A 27,320-nucleotide genomic window follows, 5' to 3' on the forward strand; every position below is an offset into this window, starting at 1 on the left:
TTTCACCTATCGGCGGCTGGCGAACGTGGAAGTCCGACCTGTGGGCCGGTAGAGGTTCCGGGAAAGTGGGACGCGTGGGGCGGACACCGTGATCTTCACGGCGCGGCTCAGCCTTTCGGGGAAGGGAGCCATGGGGCGCGCGGGCGCCGGGGAGCGGGCGCCGGTGTAGCCCGAGCGGCCCTTGGCCCGGAGCACGACGGCGTCGGGAGCGGGGAGGCCTGTAAAGGCCGACACCCCAAGCGCCCGGCCTCCCGCGCCATGGCCCCCATGGGCATCCGCCTGTCCCCGCTGGGGGTGGCAGTGTTCTGCCTGCTGGGGCTCGGCGTGCTCTACCACCTCTATTCCGGCTTCCTGGCCGGCCGCTTCAGCCTCTTTGGCCTCGGTGGCGAGCTGGGCGGCGGCGCGGCGGGGCCCGTAGCCGTGGCCGATGCGGGCACGGTGGACTTGCGCGAAATGCTGGCAGTGTCCGTGCTGGCGGCAGTCCGCGGCGGCGACGAGGTGAGGCGCGTCCGTGAGAGCAACGTCCTCCATGAGAAGTCCAAGGGGAAGACACGCGAGGGAGCAGAGGACAAGATGACCAGCGGCGACGTGCTCTCCAACCGCAAGATGTTCTACTTGCTCAAGACTGCCTTCCCCAGCGTGCAGGTCCGTTACCTGGAGCGCTGGGCTCGGTGGGAGCCCATGGGCGGCGGGGCCACCTGGCCAGGGAGCCTGGGATCCTGGAAACGTTTTGCAGCCTGTGGACTCCCAACAGTCCCAGGTCGTGGGAGCCCCTGATTTCCATTTTGCAGATGGGAAAATTGAGAGGCAGAAGTTAAGATGCACAAGGTCATGCAAACAGTTCTTGGAAGAGCTGGGAAAGGTTCCAGGTAGTTTAACTCAGAACCCATGCCCTCTGGTCCTTCCCTGGATTGTGTAGTGAAGTGTACCAGGGATCAGGAGACTTGGGTTCTGAGAAGGCTCTGATACAAAAAGGCTGAGAAGGTAAATAACAACGATGCTTCAAGCTCTTCTGTAACATAAAAGAATTGGACTAGAATCCCTCAAACCCCTATTCACACTTGATTTCATTATTGGAAGGGTCATGGCTGTAGATTACACGTTTTCTGGCCTTCAGGCCAGTAGCCAACTAAAATTCAAAAACTATAAAAGTCTGCTGCAGAGCTGTTAGTTCCGCAGGGCATGAAGGGGCAGGGCATGCTCCTAAATTACGTAGCTTCCCCCCCCCACACCCCAGGATCTCTTAATGGCTAGTAATTTAGAGGCCCTTCAAGGAAGTATTTTGAAATAGGCTTCCAGGCAACTTCATTTTAGCTCTGTAGCTCTCTATCCTACCTACACTTGATTAAAGATCTCTAATTATGCCAGAAAATTTAGAATTGAATAGCATTTACCTTGTCTTCAGGTAGGTTTCTGAAGGAGTTGACATTTTCTTCAGGAAATCCAGACATTCTGGATTTGTGATTAATACTTTTGGAATTCATCAGTTCAGTGGAGCTGTTGAGTTGAATATACTGTAAAACTTTTTTGAATTTATTGTAATTCCAGAAGAACTGAATGTAGTGTAGCAATATCTTTTAAATGTATGTCTCATTTAACAGTTGACTTTGATTACTAGGAAGAAAAAAATATTTCCAGTGAAGTTTGATTAGATAAAACAGTTGTAATTAAACCCAGGCTGTCTTGGAAGGTATCTAAACTTTTGCTGTTGTTCTTGAGATAGTTATGTAGAGTTATGTATCTTATGTAACTCCTTCCATGGTATCATATTTGTGCTTTGATTTTCTTTATCCTCTCTTTCTCCTACCTCTCTTCCTTTCTTTTTCTTCCATTTTTTCCCCACATGAAACATTGGATTTCATGTTATGAGTTGCTGGATACCAGATATAAAAGAGACATTAGTAGAATTTTTTTCAAATGTCTACTAAAACAAAATAATGCATTTTTCCACTTTTTCTTTTGCCCTATTCTGCTTTATCATCATATATAATACTTACTTTGTTTGGATTTAGATGTAAGATGTGCTTGTGAAGTATCTGTCTTCTCTAAAACACCTGTATTTCTCTAAAACAAGATTTTCAGAGAAGTTGATATATGATAGTTATAACATTACTAACAATAACCACTTACTCATTGTATTCCAGGTGCCTAGATACTGACCACACAGGAGGACTTCATTTGGTTCTCACAGCAACTTTGAGAAATAAAATTTTTTATGCCCACTTTACAAGATGGGAAATCTGAGGCTTATGACACTCCATTCCACAGCCTACATGAACTGTCTTAACTCTTCATTGTAGCCAGACATTTAAGAGGCTACTTAAAACTTAGTGTGACTTCCTGAGGGAAAAAAAAAAAGTACAACTATACAAGCTTTAAGGCGGTAATAGTAAAATATAAGCAAACACAGTTGAAAATTTTTTAAAAAGATAGTTAAAAGTGTTTTATATGTTGAAAACATACATCTATATGTGTGTGTTTGGGTTTACTCATATTATCACTTATTAACAAAAAATAGAATAGCTGCTAAAGGCAGTGAGTGGCATAAACACAAAAACTAAAAAGTCTCTGCCTTACAAAGTAACTTTTTGTCTTCTTGTGACTATTTGAATGTTTGCCTGTACATCTTTAGGGTTCATGTTGTGTGTCAACTGGAGGAATAGAGGAGGTTGTGTTCATTTATACAGCCAAAGTAGGGATTGTGTCATGTAGAGCCATCTCCTTTTACCCCTGTTTTATTAGTCTAGAGGCCAAATGTTCTATCCATGTAGAAGATAAACTCAGCACTGGCATTTTTTTTCCACTCTTGTCTCTCCCCTTCCCCATTATCCCAAAGCAGTCTTAAATACCAACCAGTTTTAAATGACTGGTTGGTATTAAAGTCTCACCTCAAATTTTTTTGGTAAGAAACTTAGATCACATTCCTTTTCAGTTTACTTCCTGATGGAAAATGACCATGGAAAAGCCACAAGTACTCTTTTTTAAAAATCCTGGTGGATTAGGGAGGCATAGTGGTACATGCCTGTAATTCCAGCACCTTGGAACGTTGAAGTAGAAGGATAGAAAGTTCAAAGCCAACCTAAGCAACTTAGCAAGACCCTGTTTTTGTTGTTGTTTTTAAAGAATTAAAAAGACTGTCAATATGAGTCAGTGTTAAGTGCCCTTGGGTTGAGACCTGAACTTGCCTATGTAAGGATCCCTCCTCAGTAAAAGAATATCAGGAGTTTTTCTAGAGTGCTCAACTTGGCATGTTTATCTTTCAAGGGACATTTGGCAATGTCTGGAGATACTTTGGTTTTTCACAACCAGGGTGGAATACTACTGGCATTAGATGAGTAGAGGGTAAATATCCAAAGGTGCTCAAGACAGACCTGCATAACAAAGAATTATCTTGCCCAATTTATCAGTTGATACCCAAGTTGACAGATCATATTCCACAGACATGTGCTGTCTCAGCAAACTTAAGTTTGGCCCAGGACTGCTAAATTTCCTTTTGTCTTCAGTCTTTCTCAACTTGACCTATAGGATGGGAGTTAAATGGGTCTCTTTTAATAGAAATACTCCCTGAAAAAGTCTGAGAAGTGCTCAGAGAACACTTGCTTTGCTATCATGTCTAGCCACTAGAACAGGTGATCTTATCTAGTCATATAGCTTTTGGGGGCCATAGTTTCCTCTTCTGTAATATCAAAATAACTAGTATTTGATACAGATATAGGTACTATAGGCAAAGAAAACTAGTTCAAATTATCAAGCCCAATAGGTTTTAGTGCTACAAATTCAGTTAATCTGATGAGTTTGATGCATGTTAGGTAGATCATATTCTAGACTCAAAGGAGTTTAGACCACATCTTTAGTATTATAGTACTAAAAGAAGACCTCCTATTCTTATGGCTTACAATATGCTATCCTGTGGGCTTTGGGCATTTGGAGGTGAATGAGCCTAGTTATAAGACTGTTAGTATAGAGTGTCCAAGAGATGAAGCCCAGAGTTAAGCCAATGGAAAAGTTATGCTACCTAAAATTTATTTAGCCTTTAGCAAATAGCAAGCCCTTAATTAAACTTTTTAGTGTCATAATTAATTTACCTGCAGAACAACATAGGAAGTTAAGTAGGGTTGCATCCTTCTGTACCTAAAGATATTGGGGTTTGGAGAAGCTAAATAATTTGCCAAAGATTGCCCAGCTAGAAAATAATCTTGGGTTTACTGAGGTTAATAAAATAGTCTGCGAATCAGTTCAGGTATTCCAGAGTCATGAGCATAAGCAGAATTGGGAGCGGTGGTAACAAAAGTGTACTCTTAACTGCAATGTTTTGAATGAATGGAAGGACTCAGATTAGATACTTGGAGAGTAGTTTGGAGGGAAGTGAAAGGAGGACAGAGAGGTTGATTTTAGACTTTTTATGGTAAGAGATGATATGTTTTGAATTGGGTTGTGGTTGTAGAGAAGGTAAATATAAAATGATGTGAAAGAATTTTTAAGGGTATATTAAAAATGATTCCTGTACTTTTCACAATTGATGTTTTGTTGATGGTAAAAAGAGGAGCATATTATGAGTGCCATTTCAGATTGGTCTTAGAGGTTTAATTAGAGGTGCCTTTGATGTGCCAAGGGAGATGCTAAGGAGGCAGTTGCCTTTATGAGTCTGAAGATTGTCTTGGGGTCCTACTCTAGTCGTTGTACTCAGGGAAGGCCACTTTGAGCTGGTATCATTTGAACTGAGAAAGAGTATAGCAAGTACAAAGAAGGGACCATAAGAAGACTACTAAGTCTGGAGTGTTCTAAATAGAGTGAAAGGAGATACTGCGTAGTAGTTGCTATAGTCAGATCATGTAGGAGTTTGTAGATGGTGGTAAGGAATTTGGGTTTTATCTCTGCATTATGAGAACCATTAGAAGATTTTTAACTGGGAGTGGCATGATCTGATTTGGGAAGATAGCAAATTGCTTGGTTGAGAAGGGAAGCTTTATAATGGTAGTGATTTTGTTTTTTTCATTGTATTTTAATGCTCAGAACACTTTAAAATATGTTAGTCATTAAATAGTTGTTGAATGAATGAATGATGAATGAGTACACTATAGGAGGCAAGAACAATTGATGAGTATAACAGAAATCCAAGGAAAAGATCCTAGTGGCTTAAACTAGCATTTTCTTGGTAGACATGATGACGCATTCTTAGAATTGGGAGGCAATATTTTCAGGACTAACTGCTCAGATGTGGAATGTGAAAGAGGAATAAGGAAGATTTCCACATTTTGACCTTAGCAACTGTATATAAGGTCATTTATAATGATGGGTAGTGGATTTATTAAATTGGGGGCATGTAGTGGTACTGCATGTTATTAGAAGCAGTTGTGCAAAAACAGATTGGGTAATTATGCTCACAAACTTGTTTTCTCGCTGCAGTTGTTAATCCCTAACTTAATTCTCAATGAGATCACCTCAAATAAAGTTTGTTAATATATTAACTCATATTCAGTTGAGTATATATGGAGAAGCTGACTTAAATTCTAAATAGAAATCTTACTCATAAATCATAAAGCTCAGTAGATGCTAGTCAGACTTGACATTTTTGTAAACTACAGTGGTCAAGTTTGTTTGTTTATTATAAGTTTATTCCTTTTCTTCTGATGTTATTGCTGCATTCATTCACCTAGCCTAGCCTTATTATTAAGACCATGGGGTCTGAAGCAAAATGCTTTATCAGTGCTACACTGTCTTAATTATTCCATCATAAAGTAAGTCTTGATGGCTGGTAGGGAAAGTCACAATACCGTACTATTCTTTTGTTTTTCCCTCTCTTTAGAACATGACTTTTCCTGGCTTTTTTTTTTTTTTTTTTTTTTTTCTCTGCCAGGTAAATTTCAGAAATGGCTTGTCCAATTTTGAAGAAGTTAAAATCCTATAGGGATTTTGTTTGGAGTTGCATTAAATCTATAGTTTACTGATGGGAGATTGACATCTTTACTGTTTTTTTAAAGTCTTTCTATTCATCAAAATGGGATTCCTTTTTATATACATACTTTATTTCTGTTATTAGTTTAAATGGCTTTCTTTTTTGATTAAATATTTATTTCTAATATAGCTAAGGGCAGTTTATGGTATATGTCTTACATCTAGCAACTTTCTATATTCTGTTATTATTCCTATAGTTTATCTTCAAGTTCTTTTGTATTTTCTCAGTGCTCAGTCATAACAAAATTCATTATGGTTTTGTTTGTTCCTTTCTCTTATCCCCTTTATCTTAACTGTTATTTGGGACCCTCTGAACATTGTTAATAGAGGTTATGGTGGAAGGCAGCTGGCTTGGTTGTGGTCTGCAACATCTTGAACCATCTGGCTTCCATTACTTTCTGACCTCATGTCCATCCGGTGCCTTTCTCCTTGACTGACTCTGCCCTAACCATGCTTGCCTACTTGCTGTCCCGGAAACGTGCCAGACATACTCCAGTCTTAGGGTCTTTGTATTTGTTATTCCTTGATCCGGAATGCACTTTCCCTAGATGTTTGCCAGGCTCCTTTTAGGTCTTCATTTAAATACTGCCTTTCCAATAAGGACTTTCCTAGCTACCTTGTTTTTTTTTTTTTTTTCCCAAACAACTTTATTGCAACATAACTTACATATCATATAATTTGCCAATACAGTGTATAATCCATTAATTTTTAGTAGATTTGCCAAGTTGTGCAACTATCCTTATTAACAGTTTTAGAACATTTTTACCACCTTATTGGTATCCCTATGCCCTTTTACTATTAATTTTTATTATCCAGGCAACTACTAATTTATTTCTATGTCTGCAGATGTACCTATTCTGGACATTTTATATTAATGGAATCATATAGTATATGATCTTTTGCCTTCTTTCACAAAGCAGAGGAGTTCATCTGTGCTCTAGCATGAATCAATACCTCGTTCCCATTCATCCTCTTAATAGCTGAATACCTTTTTTTTCTGAATATATCACAGTGTTTATCCATTAATCAATTGATAAATAAGATGCAGCTTCCAATTTTTGACATTTTTTGTGGGAATACTAGGGATTGAACCCAGGGATGCTTAACAACTAAACTACATCCCTAACCCCTGGCCCCCATTTTTTTAAATTTAGAGACAGAGCCTCACTAAGTTGCTGAGGCTGGCTTTGAACTCAAAATCCTCCTGTCTCAGCTTCCCAAGCCACTGGGATTATAGGCATGTATTACCACACCAATTTTTGATTGTTATGAGTAATCCTAGACCCCTTCTACTGTCTAATAACATACCTCCTTTCTCTGCTTTATTTTTTCCTCCTTTTCACCACCTAGCATACTACATGTTATAGTACATGTTTTGTTTATGTGTCTTGTATATTTCCATTAGAACCTGAGTTTTATAAGGACAGAGATTCTTGTCCCATCATTGATTACTATTTTATTTCTAAGTAACTCTGTCAGGCATACAGATGGCAATCAATAAACTTTTGCTGAATTAATAAATATAGAACTGAATGGATGAGTTGGATGTTAACTGTTCTGTACTAAGAAATAATTTATGATTTAAGTGGCTTGATGTTTCTGGATGTTAATCTCTTCTGTGATAGTTTGGAAACTTTCGAAGTCTTCCAGAAATCACTGAGAGTTGTAGGGATTTTATCCCATTGGTGACTTTTTATTCATGTATTTTCTATGCTAAAAATCACTCTGTCAGTGTAACAAGGGATCTAGGTTGACATCATGGCAATATAAATATGATGACCTACTCTTTAAAAGGACCCAGCTTTCTGTCCTGCTCAGGATGGTAGTTCCTAATTAAAATCCATATTTGGGGGATATTTTTCTTGTGTGTACATATGATTTGATAGAAGAAAACTGATTGAGCTAGTAATTCAAATAAGGCTAACAGTTTTTATTAACTTAATTCCTAAAATATAATTATTAGATTTGCTTTATTGATAAAATCCCAATTTCCAAAAGTAAATGCAGTTCTAAAACATTTTTAAATAGTTTGTAAATGAGATTGTATTTAAATATGCATTAATAAGCTTACCATTTAAAGCAGTGCTTCTATATATAGTACAGGACACAGACATAATCTGGCAGTGCCTGGAAACATTTTTTGTTTTCAGAACTGAGGGATGGTGCTGCTAATATCTAGTGGATTCTGCTGGTGTTTAGCCAGAGATGCTATTAAACGTCTTAAAATTCAAAAAATAGCCCCACAAAAAAGAATTATCCAGTCCAAGCTGTCAGTGGTACCAACATTGAGAAATCTCAGCTTTATAGAATCTATAATGTATTCTTTTCTTAATAGAATACTTATATATAGTATTTCATATGTACAATGATTTATGAAAAATAGCTCTAAAGATATATATGTGCTTATATATACATATGTATACATATATGCGCACCACCACACAGCCTTACTCTACACCCTTATATATCTATATGGTAAGTCACATTTATTTTATGTTTTAACTTTGTTCCCTAATATATAAAAAGTTGAAAATCTTGACTTTACCTCCTTATCCTTTGTTGTACATTATTGATGTGTAGCTTAAAGAAGACTGATGATTTTTGTATCCCTTTTGATTGCTTATTTCAGCTTATTTAGGTTTTGTAATATACTAGTTTATTATGTGTTTCATAATTTCAAGGTTTCCTTTTTTTATAGGTTAAAGATATGTTTTAGATTATCACTTTTCTAGGACTTTTTATCTCTTAGCATTCACCATTCTCTATTTTTTAAGGCATATTCTTTTTTTAACTACATTTCACTTTTCTCTCTCTTTGCCTCTAACTATAGTTGCTTGTGTTCATTGTTTCAAAATATTATCTGTTTTCATATTTTGAACTACTGGTTTTTATAAATCATTAAGCTGTAAGTAGCTATTTGTGTGATGTTTAGTTTCATGTTTGTGTACATTTGAGTTTTTTATTTTGATTAACCAACAAGCTAAATTTTAATATTAGATTCTTGTGTTTCTTTAAATAATATTTTTTTCATTTTTTTAATTGTCAACTATTTTTGGTGCAGATAAATACTGAGGAACATGTGGATGCAAATGATAAGGAGGTTATCTTATGGGATCATAAGATTCCTGAGGATATTCTTAAGGAAATAACTACACCAAAAGAGGTACCTGCAGAAAGTGTTACTGTCTGGATTGACCCACTTGATGCTACACAGGAATACACAGGTGATTTTAAAATTGACCTGAAACTTTAGATTGTCATTTTATATTATAGAATCAGAATCAAGGCAGGTGATGTATAATATGCAAATCCAATAACTAACAATTAGATTTTAAGATAAGAAAATTAGGTTAATGTAGCATTTATGACACATTTGTACTGAATTTTTAACCTTTTTATTTTTATTTACCCCAAATGCCATATTGTAGCCGTACCCACTAGCTGACACCTCACTTAGAATTAGTGACTCACTGATTCTGAACATTTTAAACAATAGCAGCAAAATAGTTTCTACTGAATACCTATTATTGAGAAAATTTATTTAGCCAGAATATAATAGTTACTTAAGATATTTGGAATGTAGGTTTTATTGCATATAAATCTGACCTTGTAATTAAAAATAGTTAATCCTAGGTACCCAGAAAGCAAGAAAAAAGCAAAACTGAAATATGTGATCCTCCCTTCCACCCAGTTTTCCTTTTTCTTACCTCGTCCTAGCTCAGGTTTCATTGCAGTGGATCTTTTCTCAGGGCTTCTTACCTAGATATACTAATTTCTTCTTTTCCTCTCTCTTCTTGGTATATATGTCAAAGTTAGTTATTTATCTTTTTGTTTTGGTAAACGGTAAGCTACCTGAATGTAGGGGTTTCTACTTTTTTACCTTTGTGTTCTAGTGCCTATGCAATAAACTTGAACCATAAGAGGCACTTAATAGATAACTCTTTGAAGAACAGGAAGAAGATGATAGATAGATATAAATAAATAAAATGACTGAAACTATAAAACAGTACTTTGCATGAATACATAATAGAAATGTAGAATATTGAGGAGTTTGTTTACAGTTTTTTCTAAACTGAACTGATCTAATAATATAATAATGATAACAGTGAGCACATCTCTTGCACAGGGACTGTTTTTAAATGCCTAACTTGACTTTTAAATTAATCCTAAAATTAAGTTATTTAACTTTTGATTTATTTAAGTATATTTTAACTTTTTAAAAACTTAATTTATGCTGAAGATGGGTAATTATCATCTGTATTATGCAAATAAAAAAACTAAATTTAAGTAATTTTTCCCATGACATGCAACTAATAAAATCATGGATTGGGAGATTAACCTAGGTAATCTGCTTTTAGAACTAGAACTCTTAGCTGCTCTCTATAGTTGGCCTTCATCCCTGAACTCTGTTTGTATGAGGGGGTTATTATCTTTGAAAGACATTTCATGTACATAAATTTTTGATGAAAAAAAGTGTAATCTTGTATCCTGAATTTATGCACAGTATTAAGACAATTGTGTGTGTGTTTTTTCTCACAGAGGATCTTCGAAAGTATGTCACTACTATGGTGTGTGTGGCTGTAAATGGCAAACCTGTGCTAGGAGTTATACATAAGCCATTTTCGGAATATACAGGTATGAAATATGCAAGAGCTTTCAAGAGTTAATGTAATCAGACTATGTATAGTAAATATTCCATTCACATCTCATCTGTATCTCAATAATTATTGAAATCTGCCCCCTATCTTGACATACCCCTTCATTAGATACCATGGGGGTTTTATGGTTAGCACTGATAATATTTAAAAAACATGGTTTTCTAAACTATCTTTAGTGGATGGACACTGTTGACTCAAAATGAGAGATTCTTAGTGGGTTGAGGGATCCCATCGGACATAGATTCTTCCCAACAGCTGTGGTGTCCTCTCTGTTTCTCTATTACTGTTGCTAGTGGTGAATCAGGACTTTTACATTGTAGATTCTGAGGTCTACTGTAGAGTTGCCCTACCCAAATCTGTTGACATATTGGGAGCTTGATATTGTGGTGGTTTAAGGGCAGTGCACCTCAGCATCCAGAATGGAGGAGTGTCACTCTGAGGTTATTAGGAATTAGGCCAATCCTTGAAGAGCTCTGGACATCTTCATAACTCCTTCATAACTCCTTTGTTTCCCCCTACTTCTTGATTTATGCTTTTAGCTTCATACAGATGGCAGGTTAGATCAGTGATGATTGTGTCAGGGTATGGCAGGCCTTGACAGGGAGCTTGATATTCAGCTAGGATTGACTTATCTATAGCCTTGCCATTGCCAGTGGATACATAGATGATATTTTGGTATCACTGGAGACATTCCATTGTACTTATCCAGAGAGGCTAACTCTAGTTAGTCTTCTAGGTAACAGTAATGGTATAGATTGTGGTTATAGTTGGAAGGGAAACACTTGGCATAAGCAGCATTACTAACAGCCTGAGGGGATTTTTCATTCTTTTAATTGGTAGATCCCATCAAATACATAGGGCAAAGAATATGGCTGTTTGGTTCCACCCTTCTTTAAGATGACAGGTTCTTAGTGATGATGATGTCCACTTTACCAGTACTGAAAACAGTCTTAATGATCAGGTATAGTGGACTACATAATGTCCTCCTCAAATTTATGTCTACCCCTGTACTAGTTTCCTAGGGTTGCTACAATTAAAAACCACCAACTCTGTGTTAAAACAATAGTAATGTTATCTCTCACTGTTATCTCAAAGTGTTGGTAGAGCCATTCTCTTCCTGATGCCTATAAGGGGCTGTCTTTTCTTGTTTTTCTTTTAGCTACTGGTAGCTTACCAGTAGTGCTTGATGTTCCTTAATGTGTAAACACATCGTGCCAAATTCTGCCTCCATTATCACCTGGCATTCTCCCTTTGTGTCTGTCCTTTACCTTTTCTTGTAAGGAAACCAGTCGTATTGGATTAAGGGCCTACCTTATACCTCATTGATCTCATTTTACCTAATTTGTGTCAGATTTGACTCTCTTTCTAAAAGATTCTTCAGTGCTGGTGTTCTGGCTTCCTCCTATCTCTGTGGAGGACACAGTTCCACCTATAACAACCTAAAAAGTTAAGTATCAAGATGAGATACTTAGGGTAGGATCTTAAACTAATGAGTGTCATTTCCTCCTAAGAAACAAAAAGACACAGACATTATCTCGGATGACAGTGTGAAGGTGGAGACAGATTTCAGGGAAGCTTTGAATGAGCCAAGGCTTACCAGCAGCCAACAAAAGCTTAGAAAGAGTCATGGATTGGTTTCTCCCTTTGAGCCTCCAGAAAGAGCTAACACTGCCAGCATCTTGACTTCAGACTTTGGGCCTTCAGAACTATGAGATGATAGATTTATTTTGCTGCAAGTCACTTAATTTGTGGTAATTTGTTAAGATGGCCCTAGAAAACTAATTCACTAAGTGTCCCATAGAGTAGTCATTTATTCCAGCGATTTCCAGTATGTCTTACTGTGTCACCACTGCACAAAAGGACTGCCAAATAGGGAGAAATAGTCAAATTTTTCATTAAAGTTATTTATTTGCTTTGTCAAATAATTATGGATCCCAAATTCTAGCTGCTCTGAAACAGGCTAAACATATTTGCATTTCAAAATCTTGTCTGCTTTATGCCATCTGACCTTCATCTCTTTTTCATAATTCAGATGGTTCTTTAAATTGACAGTTTAAGATTAGTTTAAGATTATCTAATTGCTTTATGGTTTTTTTTTATAGATGAGAAAATGGGCTTTACTTTCACGTCTTTACTGAGTTAGTTAAGATAAGTTAAACTGTTAATTTAGGCTGTTATCATGTACACAAAAATATAGGAGCTTGGACAAATAGTTTATTTCTGTTCTCTGACAGCTGGTACATAAACAGTCAGGGCTGCCATGGTAGCTCCCAGATAGCAGGCACCAGGCCTATCCCTCCTGCTGCTTTGCTCCCCTAACACTTGTTGTGCTTCTCAGCATGACTGAGGATGACTCACTACTTCATTGATATGCCATCAGAAGAGAGGGTAAAAATGGAGGTTATTTCTAACTGAGAGTTTTACCTATAGGTTTCATGCTTACTTCCCACATCCCACTCACAATGTTCATGTCCCATTGATCAAAAGCATAGTTAGAGCCATTTGCAAAAAAGGGCTAAGAATTATTGTCTTTATTTTCTGTGGCCAGCCACACTAATATCCAGGGATTCCATACCTCAAGGAAAATGGGGAAAGTGGATCTGAGTACAACATAGTAATACTCAACACTCAGTCTAGTATGTAAGAGAGGGACACAATTATTTAAATTAGTACTCACACTTACAGATGAGAAAATAAGACTTTTAAAATTCAGTGTATTCCACAAGGTCATCCAGCTAAATTATTGGCAAAGTCTTGCAAATAATTCTGTTACAGTGCTTTCATAATAACAACCTCATAATTCTTAAAATTTATGTAGTGTTTACTGATTTGTAGGATATTTAATGTTATTTCATTTAAACTTTTTGATAAGTTTGTGTGATAAGGAATAATTTTGTTTTATTAACTTTTTTATTATAGATGAGAAAATGGGCTTTAGTATCCCCTGTCATTAAAACCATGTAGTTCAAAGTGTTCTTGTAATAGCTAACCATTTCTTACTAATATCTTGCAATTATATTATATTTTCAGGTCTAGAGATATAGCTCAGTGGTAAAGTGCTTTCCCAACATGCATAAGGCACTGGGTTTGAATTCCCAGTACCACAAAAATAAAAAATTAATATTTAGTATTTTTAGTTTATAAAGTTCTTACAGCCTTCTTTTAACTGGAAGAAATATAAAATGGGAATTATAGTAACTTTTTAAATTAATAAAAGAAATAGGCATTTAAAGATTAAGTACAGAACTTGAGTCTTTGAAATCTCCTCATTCTTTTGGCACCTGTCCCTCAGTTGAATTAGGATTGCATTTAGCTACACAGAAGTAAATCTAATTACAGTGGTTCAACAAGTGAGGGTGTTTCTATTTATCACCAAAGAGGAAGGCTAAAAAAAATAGGGGTGGTTCACTAATGTCAAGGACCTGACTCTTCTCTTCACTTTTTTTGTTTGAAGGTGGCTTTTTATTTGCATACACAGAAAGGTGGGTCTCCCATTTACTGTGATAGTCTTTCTAAGCAAGAAAAAAGGGCAAAAGAGGACAAAAATATCCCAAATATACTATGTATTTGAAGGCTTGTTCATTAACTCTGTGTTTCATAACATTGACTGAATGTCACATTGTACCATTAATTATAAACAGAACCTGCTACTCCAAAGAGAATTTTGAACCTTAATAAAGTAAACAAAGGAAATTTATAAGCAAATAGAGTCACATTCTTGGGCCTTGGTTTCCAGATCTACGTATACCAGGGGAATAGTTCAGAGTATTCCTGTAAGAAATAATACCCCTTATTAGGATCTTGCAATTATTTAGTATTTTTAGGGCTGGGATTTTCATATTAGGGTTAATAAAATGTCCATTTTCAAAAATCTTTATAATAATATGTATCCCCCTTACTGTCTTACCCAGTTTAAAATAAAGAAGGCAGAAGTTTATCATAGTTAAAGTTGATTCAAAAAGTGTCTCTGTAAGTTAGTAATGTAATGGGGCTGACTTACCCAGTGTGCTAGAACATGAAAGTGCTTGCGAGTTAGCAAACACTCTGAAAGAATCATAACACCCATAAGTATGTGTGTGTTGACCTTCCATTCCTCGATGGAAACTTGCTTTGCCTAGGCCCTCCTTTTGGAATGTTATTTTCAGACCCAGAGTTTTGGCAATACTTTACAACTTATACCAATTGTAAAATACTGTATGTTTACATAAATTCAGCTCTGTATTATGCTATAAGTAGGGTTGATCAAAAATCTTATCAGACTTAATTATAATTAATTCCTTGAGTTTGGAATTCTTAAAAGAGAAATACTTGAATACTTAAATGAAGGTGTAAGTATATTAGTGTAGTGGAAATTGTAGTTATTAAAAATAAGTTATCAGAAGTTTGTGTAGAAAAGTATGAACAACTTTTTATTTCCTACCAGGTCTTTTAGCATAACCAAACGAATAAAATTAACATTCTGTAGCTGCAATTTTGCCTCCTTATCAGTAATTTACATTTATCTACTATCTTTTTGAAATGTGTCCATATAAGTACTACAGATGAATGCAATTGAGTTTATGTAATTTGAAGTACATTTTTCAAAATATTGATTTATTAATTCTTGTATAAATTATTCTGATAGTATCTGCTGAGATGTGCTGTTTTATTTTCTTTTACAATACTGACCTCTAGAGATACCTCATTGTAAGTTCACTTAGTAAAACTTTTCAAATATTTATAAAAAAGAATTCAGAGGATTTTTGAATTTTTTTCCCTTCCACAGTTTTTGCTTTTATTATGAATAATTTCAAATGTAAGATTAAAGTAAATACTCATATACATCATCTAGATTCACCAGTTATAACACATGTATTTGCTGGGTTTTGGGGTTGTTTTTTTTGGGGGGGGGGTTGACTTGTGTTCTTTGAAAACTATTACAAGAATTATAACATTTTACCCCTATATATTTCAGTTTGCATCTCTAAAAATTAAGGACATTTTTCTACTTTGCCATAATAAAATTAACAATTATTCTTTCAGAATCTCCAGTATTCACATTTCACTAGTTGTTCCCCAAAGTGGATTTTATAGCTGCTTACTTCAAACCAAGATCTAGTCAAGTGACAAACACTACCTTTACTCGTTGGGTTATTTAGTCCTCTTAATCTAGGCAACCTTCAGGTCCTGTTACTGCAAAGACATTGACTTGTTGAGAAGACCAAATCATTTCTCCTATAAAATATCCTTTTAGATGTATCTCATTGTTTCCTAAGGGTACATTGAACTTCTTTATTTTTACATTATCTTTTTCATACAAAGTGCACATTAGACCTGAAGCCTTCATTGGATTGGTTATACATTTTTTGTCAAGAATATTGTGTTTTTGCTTCATTTACTTCTGTATCATAGTATATGACATGTAGTGTACCTTTGTCTCAATATTAATGATGCTCAGATGGTTAAAGTGGTCATAACTAGAGCTCTTAATAATTTGAAGATCTATTAAGGGTGTTACCAAAGAGATTTTCTAATTCTGTTGTTTTTTCTACACGTGTTATTGAGAACTTTTTCCATTTCCTGAAATGTATTTTCTTCTAAAAAGGGAGGATAAATGTTTAACTTTTTTCCTTTATTTATAGTTTTAAACTAAAGAATTTGGGTAGAAACCATCTTCATTTGGAGAAATATATTTTAGGGAAGAAAACACTTTCTGTTTTTTGAAAATAGCCTTTTTATCTCATGAATTTTCGTATAGTCAGTATGATTCAAACAGCTTCAGTTATTATTTTTAAGCTGAGTGTGTTTTTTTTCTCACTTTTTATTAGGGTACCATTTTTATATCCCTTTTTCTTCATATACTATTATATGATCTTTTTCTGTAGATATTATCTATAAATTTTCAACTGTAAGCAAAAATTAAACAGGCTTATTTGAGCATCTTGACTGCCATCCTATTTTAGTCATAGTCATTCATTTCTTTTCTTTTCTTTTTTTTTGTCTAGGTTTTACTGTTACCCAGGCCTGGGTTTTATGATCCTCCTGCCTCCGATTCTTAAATAGCTGGGATTATAGGCTTGTGCCACCAATCCCCACTATCCCATCTTTCTTCGAGTTACTTTTAAACTCTGGGAAACTGTCAGCAATCAATTATGAGATGACATTTATGGACCTTTACTCTTTCGTCTTATAACCATCTTTGGTGTCCTCAGAGCCATAGCTAACATTTATCCAGTGACAGCCAAGAGTGCTTCTGCTAAGAATTTCTTAGTCATGCCTTGGTTGGCTGAATCTTGTCCTCTTATAGATTACTTCTAAAGAGCTAGCTCAAGGGTATAATATTACTAAATATGTTTTAAGAACTTTCTCTATAGCCTTGATACCTGAAAGACTCTACTATTTTTACAGTTTTTGGTTTGCCCTGTATACACTACCTACATAGTGTCTTAGGGCTGTCGTAGGAAATTATTACAAACAGGGTGGTCTGAAATGACAGAAACTTAATCTGTCCTAGTTCAGGAGGCCAGAAGTTTAATAACAAGAAATTAGCAGAAGCATTCTCTTTTGGTAGAGTAGAGGGGAAATTCCTTGCCTTCCTCGTCTACCTTCAGGTGGCTCCAGACGTCCTTGGCATGTCCTTAGATGGTTGTATAACTTTCCTCTATGGAAATTTTCAAGCCATCTGAAATATTTTAATCTGCATTTTCTATATTTTTCAGTGGACATTGCAGTTTCTTTCTCATTTATATTTGGGACAGGTACCTTGGTACTGATGGAAGAAAGGTGACAGGACAGGAATTTGGGTGATTTTTAGTACAGGAGCTTTCTTTTCTGATAACATGAAGAAGACTTCATAGGCACTCTTGAAATTGCTTTCAGACTTATTTTTTTCTTGCTTGATTTTGTTTCAGGAAGACCTATCTTCAACCCCTTCCCTCCTTAGCTTTAGCTACCATCTTTCAAATCCCAAAAGATACCTTATGTCATCATTTTCTCCTTCCTCCCAGGGTATTCTCAGGACTACATGCCTAGTCCTGTGTCTTCTCCAAGGCTTTTCTTAGTGCTTTATTGTTTTAGGCCTGCTTTCATTAATTCCCATTTCTTTTCTTTTTTTTTTTTTTTTTTTTTTTTAAGAGAGAGTGAGAGAGGAGAGAGAGAGAGAGAGAGAGAATTTTTTTAATATTTATTTTTTAGTTCTCGGTGGACACATCATCTTTGTTGGTATGTGGTGCTGAGGATCGAACCCAGGCCTCACTCACGCATGCCAGGCGAGCCCGCTACCGCTTGAGCCACATCCCCAGCCCCTAATTCTCATTTCAAATGGGAACTTTTCTTTCTGAGAAGGACTTCTGGCACATATTAACCTGAGTTCTTCTACCACTGAAAATTCTCCAGCCTCTTAACACCTCTGTGAAGCTCCTACGCATCCCCACATTCCAGGGCTTATTCTGTTGATCATTGGTCTTTATTTCCCAGCTTTCTCATACATGCATGTTTGTAGTTCTCCTCTGTTTCCTTAACTTTGTACTTGTAGATTATGGGTGTATTTGCTGTCCTTGTTCCTGTGTATGTTTCTTTGAAGGAAGTGTGAGAAGAGTCGAGGAGACTGCTTATCATCATTGTGAAACTCGGAAATGTAGATTCCACTAGTTATGTTTTTTACTTTTATTTTTTGTGTAGCTAGGAATAAGCTGGTAATGCACCTATTTACATTACTAGCCATAATGGACTATATTTTGTCCCACAGGGAGTAAATGCTAAAACAACAATCTACTTGGATAATTATCAGTAAGTTTGTTATCATGCATAGTTTGATAGTGAAAAAAAACTTCCAAACCAATAAAAACATCTCAAGCAATCTCTGGGGCCCCCCTTTCTCTTTTAAAATTTTGTTCTTTTTTGAAATCTAAATCTTTTTTTCTTTTTTTTTTTTTTTTTTGGTACCAGAGATTGAACCCATCGGTGCTCAACCACTGGGCCACATCTTCACCCCTTATTTCTTAAGACAGGGTCTATCTAAGTTACTTGTAGCCTAGCTAAGTTACTGAGCTGGCTTTGAACTTATGGTCCTCCTGCCTCAGCCTCCTGAGCCATTGGGATTACAGGCATGCACTACCAAAGCCTTTTTCTTTTTATATACCCTGATAAAATAGACATAAACTTGACTCAGTTACCTCTTCAACCATTTTTGTTTACAAAGCTACTTAGGAGAATGAATCAATATGCACATAAATTAATCCAAGAATATATCAGAAGTAGAGATGTTTTAGGAGAAAACTGAATTTTAAAATTTGAATTATCCAAGGAAGTTGTATTTTTGTCACAGGGCGGGCTTCCCAAAAATCAGACTTAAGATGGAGATTAACATGCAGAATATTTAATAGGTAATGTGTTAGGATCAAATTTATAAAGGGAGGGAAAGAAAGCAGAATGCATGCAGAGGGACGTTGAGTTGCAGTTCAGTTCCAGTAGAGGATCAGCCAGTATCCCACAGGACCACATGGATTCTTAGGCCAGATATTTAATATCCATTATCTGTGACTGCGGGATTACATGCCCCCCCCTTTTAACTTTGTCTTAGTACATGATTATTTTGTCATAAAAGACAAATAAACCTATTACTTTTGTACTTAGAAAAAGAAGGCATTCTGTTGGGGGCCGGAGGGACTACAAGTAATTTTATAGAATAGGATGTTTTTCAGTTACCTGGTACTTTGAATTCCAAAGGATATATCTTTTGGTTTTAAAGTTTCAGTACTATTAATGGGTATTGTATTTGCTTTTCAGCTTGGGCAATGGTAGATGGTGGCTCAAATGTGAAAGCCCGCTCTTCTTACAGTGAAAAGACCCCTAAGATCATCGTGTCTCGCTCCCATTCAGGGATGGTAAAACAGGTTGCTCTTCAGACATTTGGAAACCAGACTGCAATCATCCCAGCTGGTGGTGCTGGTATGTTCCCCCTCCTGTGATTCCCAAGACTACTCCTAGATTGGGCAATTCTATGTCCTATACTGGGAAACAAAATGAGAAGGAACAGTATACTTTTAGGGTAGGCTCAGTTTCCTACTTGGTAATCTCTAGGGTAGACTTTAGTGACATTGGTCTTGTCTAGAAGAAATAATCCCATAATAGCTTCTCTTCCTCAAATACTAAATGAGCATCTTCCCACCAGTGATGTGCCATCAGTGGTTGCTTTTTGTATGATCTGACTTCAAAATAATTATTCTGTTGATTAAACAGGAAAGGAGAAAATATCAAGGTCTTCAGATGCTTCGTCCTAAGTATTGTTAGAAACATCAATCCCAGAGTCAATTTTTTTTTTTAATATTTATTTTTTTTAGGTGTAGATGGACACAACACAATGCCTTTTTATTTTTATGTGATGCTGAGGATCGAACCCGGGTCCCGCCCATGCTAGGCAAGCGCTCTACCGCTGAGCCACAATCCCGGCCCCCTGAATCAATTTTAACAGCCCTAAACTTTTTAACTTGCTTGTGTGGGATGAGAGTGCCATCCAGCTTGCAGTGTATTCCGTACTGTTATGTGAGTATAGAGCAGAGGTCAGCCTACGTTTTCTGAAAAGGGCCAGATAGTTACATTTCAAAACTTAGGAGCTACATGTGTATTTTTTTAAAGCCACCTTTAAAAATATTTTTTAAAAATTGTTTTGAGATGTGTACAAAACCAGACCACAATTTGGATTTGGCTCAAGGGACTATTAGATGACTTTCATTATGAGTACCACTTAACATATCAGAAATATTTTAATTCAGGTAAATAGCAAATTGTTGTCAGATAATATTTGTGTTGGAATACCTTTTCAGCAAATTAATAAAGAGAGAAATGATTCTTTTTAACTATTAAGCCTAATGGTTTTAATTTGCCAAATGCATGTAACTGATTTCTTTAATAAATTTACTTTCAGCCTCTCTTTTAGGCTGATTAGGAAATGTAATGTCCAAAATATACCTAGTAAGAATAAGATAAACTAGATTCTAGATGTGTTTTTTTCTGCATTTGTTTTATTTATTTTTTCTTCTTTAAATTTGGCCTCATTAAACAAAGGATTTAGGGTAGAAATGTTACTTTTTGTTCCCTGAAATCAGGTCTGCCTTGATGTTTAACTGAAATGTATAAGTGTTTAGCTATAGTATAATATGTCATTCCATAGAAAATGGAATATTGAATGTGTCATTCCATAGAAAACAAGCATAAAGATTTAAAATTTCAAAGTATAGGGATGTTTTTTGGTTATACATGAGACTAGCTTAGTAAGTTATTTTGTAGTATTTTGTTCCTCTGTAGAGTTTAATGTTTGTACTCTTACTTGGGAAAATATTTTTTATTTGGAAATAATTTTAGACTTGAGCAGTTGAAAACACAGTATAGTCATGTTCTGTATACCCTGTTCTATTCTTTTCAACAGTGCACTTAATCAAAAATATACACTACTTTCTTAAAATCTTTTAAACAATAACTTAAATTCTGTGTTTATCTTTTAGGTTACAAAGTTTTAGCACTCTTGGATGTGCCTGATAAGACTCAAGAAAAAGCTGATCTATATATCCATGTGACATACATCAAAAAGTGGGATATATGTGCTGGCAATGCCATCTTAAAAGCCCTTGGAGGGCATATGACCACTCTGAGTGGTGAAGAAATCAGTTACACTGGGTCAGATGGAATTGAAGGGGGACTCCTTGCTAGTATCAAAATGAACCACCAGGCTCTGGTTAGAAAACTCCCAGATCTTGAAAAGACAGGACATAAGTAAGCATCACTGATTACAGAGTGCAACTGCTCTTCCAGAGCTGACATGGTTATGCCTGAAATGCTGGAAGCTTCAAAGGACTGGTGGAGACTATGCATGGTTAAGGCCATCTTGAACCTTTTTAAGTATTTATGAAGCATCAAGGACTTATTTTCCCTGTAATAGGATGCAGAATCAGGGAAAATGGGTTGCTTCGTGTCTCAAGTATTGTCTTTATTTTTGAGACTATTTTCGTACAGTTGTCATACACAAGGCGCATATATATATTTGTGAATTAAAATCTATAGCTGAGTCTACATTGTTATAAGTCAACCATTTTCACACAGCATCATGAATCTTCACTATTTGTTAATACTTTCACACAGAATTGGGTTGAAGGAAGGATTGATTTTTGTGTAGGTGTTTAATATAACTTTACAATTATTATCTTACTGAAAATATAATAACTGGGGATTTTTACTCCTGATTTGGATGGAAAGCACAAAAGCTACACATTCATTAATATGCAACAAATGCTCTGTTCATCTGTTACTGAATATTTCTATGATGAAAATAGAAAAAGCTTAAATTGATTTTTTTCTTTAAAATTTTAATAACAGGTTCACCAGCTAGTAGAAAATATAGATATATGATGGTTTGCATTCTAATTGTAATATTCTGTGTGTGTGGTTTGTTTTGTTTTTTATAAAGAAAAGTGTGTATGTGTACACCCATGGGTTCAACATTTCTGCCATCTTGCTGTTGATTTTCATTTTCCCTGTGAAAGATGCATGATTCCATCCTTTTCCTCCCGACTGGTATTTAGTCTTTAACTTGTAAGGTTTGGCTTGGGGTTTTAGGGTTAGCATTATTATTTTGATACATTATCTCATTAGGGATAAAATAATGCTGTAAGACACTAAGAATATAAATGATTCTGTTATAATGGAAAGTTATTTGGTATTACATGGATTAAATTAGTTTTTCTTATTTTCAGGAACTTTGTTTTAGTGAGTTTTAAAATTTTTGCCAGGTTTATGTAAAGGGATTCATTGTCAAGAATGAGTACAGTTGATTTTGCCATGGTTGCTTTTTCTATTAATAAATTATTACCTAACCTAACCAAATTCTCATACTAGTAACTTTTGAGTTACTCTATATTCCCTTCAAATTGCAGTAATGAAAGTTAAAGTTACCTTTTGATGAAATTTTTCTTCTATTCAGGCAGCAGAATATGGTTGGGGAAAAAAGTTGTGACATTTATTTTGTTGCCAAACTACAGCCTTGCTTTATGAGCAATCTTTCATTGGGATATGTGGGTTCTCTCAGCGTGATATCCAGACAATTTATGTAAAGAATCACAATTATTTCATGTGGCTTCAATGCCTTTATATTCCATAGCAATGATAAGGAGAGGGATTTTTCATGCTTGCTTTCTTCTTCTTCTTCTTTTTAACAATTTAGTCTTAAAAAAAAAAAAGTTTCCTATTTATTTTCCTATCTTGGAGGTAAATTGAACCATAGAATGTACATTCTAAACTGGTAGAATGTTCATACTTTAGGTTTGCATAGTACACTGTACAGAGCCCTTTGATTCCTTTTAAGTGAACTGAATCTAGTGTGTGATGTTTCCATTCAGTATCTATAACTACTAGTCACAAATCCATTAAGTAGGCTTTTTGTTCAGTGAAAATTCAAAGTTGTGGTGGTCGGAACACTTGAATTTAAATAGGACTTCAGAACTTGCAAAGGAATATCAGAAACCTCATCTGTTTACTTCATGTAAGATAAGGAAATTCTTTGTTCTCCAGAGAGATGGTAAAGGCATATGCCATTACCAGAATCCTGTGGTATAAGCATTTCTTTAATATGTCAGGGAAATGACTGGCAAATAGGAAATTGAATTTAATTGGTGGTTTTAAAAAATATTATGTGGAAACTTCATAACTTAATGAAAACTAGTTCACATTAGCAAGCATGATTGCTTTAGTTTTATTTTTAATTCCATTAATCTACATAGCTAGGATGTGAAGGATGTGTGTTGTGTGCAAAATTAAGGTATTGGCTGAGAGTTAAATACATTATTTTTATAATTTGTTGGATATAGTCTAGTTACTAAGGATTTTTAAGTACTTTTATAGAAAATTCATTTTTTAAATTTTATTTCTAAGAGCCAATATACATTACAAGCAACAGTATTTATATTTATTTATATGAGGCATTATTATGCCCAGACATACTAATAAATTACTTTCATGAGTGAGGCATACAATATCATTTCTAAAACATAGCAAAACAAGTAGTTTCCTTTTAGTGACTCTTACCTGCCCAACTCCGGGTCTTCTCTTTCCTTCATCTTTGCCCTTACATTGAGGATAGTTTTCCCTTAAGGCTGAGTTTTATATATCATATCAGTAGAAGTGGTGATGTTAGTATTCACTGGCTGGCCCTCTCCTCTGCCCCTCTTCATCTCTACCTTATTACCTGTTTGCCTTGCCCATTAATGTTCTTATGTCTGCTTCTCTTCCTTAGCCAGGATACATACTCCCATGCTCATTTTCCAAATTTTCTTTTATGTACCCCTTTTTCTCCAGATTGGCTGCTAAAATATTTGGTAAAACTGAGGCTCTGGTCAAGTTCCCAGTGAGGGAGTTAATCCTGGCCTAGGTAACCATTACTTCTCAAACTGCACAAAAAGTGTAAATGAAAATCACTTTCAAAGCTACAAACTTTCATGCTGTCAAGTCTTACAAAAGTCTTTACAAAGCGTTTCTTCCAACCCATCTCTCAGGAATGTCAACAAAAGATATGAGAAAATGGGATAGATAAGCCTTCTTAAGGAAACCTGCTTTTTCTGTTGGTTACCATACTTGTATTCCCCATTTCAGTTGAGTTTACAAGGGCCTACAAGATGGTCATGTTTGTCTTTAGTATATAATTTTCTGTTCCCCCAATTTTAGTGTTTGTTTCTAATTTTAAATCAGTATATGCAGGTGAATTATTTATGGTGTCTAATGAAGTAACAGCAACATTTTGGTTTGTGTGTTTTAAGTAACAGTTGTGTAAATTATTTCTGTTTGCTGGGTGCTCCCTTTGGGTATTTTGCAAATTGTGTCAGAGGAGGTGGAACAGGAACAATAGCTGAAAATAGGGTAGGAAGAGAGATGGAAAATGAGGGGAAGGGCAGCTGAAGGAGATGCAGAGCATACATCTGCCCTGAATGCTACAGTCAGCAACTCTGCTCAAGTCTCTTATGTTAATTTCAAAAATAGGATTTCACTCAGACTGTGAAACTATATCTGATAGTCCAAGTGTAAGTAAAGAAAAGTGGGGTACACTACAGAAAATAATCAGCTTTTCCTCTCTTGAGTAACACCTTTGAAGATGGACTCCCTGAGACAATGTGATAGGTCAAAACAGGAACTGTTTTGGATTCTTCTAGATGCAACTGCCTATTGTGATTATGTATTGATTGTTCCTAGATAGAAATGTGACTTAACTTTAGATCTTGATTAAATTTAAACTGTATTTAATTATATACATTACAGAAGTGTGTCTTATATAACTGTTGTGTAAAATAAACCTCATCTGTGATTTCAGTTTTGTTCTAAAAAAAGTTGTGCCTTAATAATAGGGCATTGTATGTTAATAAGGGAAAACAAAATCTTTTTTTTTAGTAGATGGGAAAAATAGGAATTTTTTGCCATTAAAATTTAAGTTCTTTTAATTAATGTTTTTAATATTAGAGTTGGGGGAAATTCATTGAAATTAAATAAAATTGATATAAAATTATTTTTACATAATCTAGCATTTACAACTAAATACATTTTATAAGAACTGGCATCTTGATGTATATAGGTCTGAAATGATATTTCATCTTTTGATTTTTAATTTAATAAAGACCAGGGTAGATCACATTTTTACAGATTTACTTTTAAATAAACCATTTCCATGTGCTAATACATCTGTTCTCCTAGTTCTCTAGAATCATTTTGGTTAACAAATAAATAGTTATATATTCATGGTAGCTTCTCCATCATTTATTAATGTCAATTGATATTGTATGTTTTATAGCGTAATAAATACTTCCTAAGGGGGACCGGTTTCTAATTTTGATCAGCCATTATTGAGAGAGCAAGAAGAATCAAACTCTATACTTAAGAAGTAGATTTTGGTTTTATGAGATGCTGGTTATGTAAATTGTCTATTTTTATCTCATCAAAGCCCGCCAGGTATATGCTTTCGAATTTACCATTGGCAAAGCATTTCTTTATTTTGGAAGTTGAGTAGTGAATTAGTTTTTTTGAAAAATATTTTCCTTTCAGTTAAACAGACCAAACTTGTAGATGTTAAGGATCATGAATATACTAACACAATGTTATATATTTTGTTTGTGAGAGTTCTCTAAAGTATTATAATTAATGTAATTTGTGTACATTGCAAAAGGAGAAACTAGTGTTTGATTAATATGTTCCATTAAAATTCTTTTTGCAGTGCAATACACATAGTGAATTTTTATTCAGAATTTTTTTTAAATAGGAAAGCATAAGTCATCATGAGATCAGTTAACCCATGAAAAGATTTTATCTTCCCAAATTATCTTACCTTTGTCACCATTCACGTAGTGTTAAGGAGGGAACATTTATGGACTTAATTTTTGTATATCCTTACTGTCCTTTCCTAGTGTAGCCAAAGCCCATTCTTTTAGTCTCATGGAAGAATCCCTGTTCTTCAGGGGTTCCGCTTCTTCAGGATGAACAATAGCGCTGTCTGGGCTTGCTTCTTTCTTTTGACATTAACTTGAGCAACTACACGTACATACCCAGGGTTTGGATTTACACTGAAGTTATGACTGTTTCCTGTATCCCCGCCTTTCCAAACTGATTTCTTGTCATCCTCATTTCTGTTACTCTGTTTCTTAAAAATGGGTCAACAATGATGAAAAAAATTAAAATGAAAATACTTTACCTTTGTAAACTCCTTCCTCTTTCACACATGTGTAGACATGCTGGGCCAACAATTTTCTTAGCGTGCTCTGACCGCCTCACACCACCAAATTTAAGTGGGTTTCAGCTTCAACCTTTACAGGAAATAAAACTCTCCTCCCTCCATGGCTTTACCGCAGTTTTTTTATACCTCGCCTATAACAATTTAACAGTAAACTTAGGGATTGTGTTGTGGTTTTACTTCAACTCCCAGATAGCCCAGTAGCTTGCACAATTAATAGGTGCTTAGTATGTTTTGAACCAAATTAACTAAAGGGTTACCGCTAGCATTAGCATGCTTCATGCCTCAGTTGTATAAGCTGGTTAGTGGTTTGTTTTCTTTACAAATACTATGATTATCACTACACACACACTTAAATTATTTTTTAAAGTTTTGCATTTTCTCCAGATACTATCCCATGGTCAATTAACTGTAGAAAATGTGATTGCTTCCAATGACATAATGATCCCAAACTCTGTCCCTGGATATACTTTGCCAAATGAAATTTGAATTCTCTGAATAAATTGGTCATGTCTGAAAGAATTGGTGTGCTGCATTTGCTTACTTACTTTTTTATATGAGAACATAATAATGTTCCATTTTAACTGCTTTCAGGTGTGCAATTGAGTGTCATTAAGTACATTCACGATATTGTGAGATCCTTACCACTACCCTGGTTACTAGTCATCTTTTTGGAAAGTACATTTTTAATTTCATGGACTGTTACAGATCACCTCCATGACTTTCTTTTGGTGATTCTGTTGCTGTTCTTTTCATATGTCCTGATGTAGGGGAGAAATGATTTTCTGTTCCTTAAGGCAAACATAAGTTAACAGCATCATTTGCTGCTTTGCTCTTACCAAAATAAAAGAATATAGTCTCTTGCATTGAAACAGTTTTGTCATGGATTATGTAAAAGCACGTGGCACCTGCAGGAGAGTCCAGATCAAGGAAGACAAGACAGTAAAAGGGATAGAGAAGAGCATGGTGGA

At 35.5% G+C, this 27,320-nt stretch overlaps 1 protein-coding gene across 1 annotated transcript; it reads left to right on the forward strand.

Moving 5' to 3' along the window:
• The first annotated feature begins 2 nt into the window (after positions 1 to 2).
• Bpnt2 (3'(2'), 5'-bisphosphate nucleotidase 2) lies at positions 3 to 27,013 on the forward strand. The gene is made up of 5 exons (XM_026408485.2): positions 3 to 645; positions 9,017 to 9,179; positions 10,495 to 10,590; positions 19,380 to 19,541; positions 21,095 to 27,013. Exons 1-5 carry the CDS (start codon positions 259 to 261, stop codon positions 21,364 to 21,366), a joined length of 1,080 nt encoding a protein of 359 aa, XP_026264270.1. The 5' UTR covers positions 3 to 258; the 3' UTR covers positions 21,367 to 27,013.
• The last annotated feature ends 307 nt before the right edge of the window (positions 27,014 to 27,320 follow it).

This window comes from Urocitellus parryii, chromosome 7, assembly GCF_045843805.1.
Source record: "Urocitellus parryii isolate mUroPar1 chromosome 7, mUroPar1.hap1, whole genome shotgun sequence".
Lineage (NCBI taxonomy): Eukaryota > Metazoa > Chordata > Mammalia > Rodentia > Sciuridae > Urocitellus > Urocitellus parryii.

Bases quoted from the DNA above. Each gene is read 5' to 3' on its own strand.
- Bpnt2 (XM_026408485.2), top strand. From the start codon at position 259: ATGGCCCCCATGGGCATCCGCCTGTCCCCGCTGGGGGTGGCAGTGTTC. The intron at 646-9,016 runs GTCCGTTACCTG...TTTTTGGTGCAG, and splicing joins CTGCCTTCCCCAGCGTGCAG to ATAAATACTGAGGAACATGT. The intron at 10,591-19,379 runs GTATGAAATATG...TTTGCTTTTCAG, and splicing joins GCCATTTTCGGAATATACAG to CTTGGGCAATGGTAGATGGT.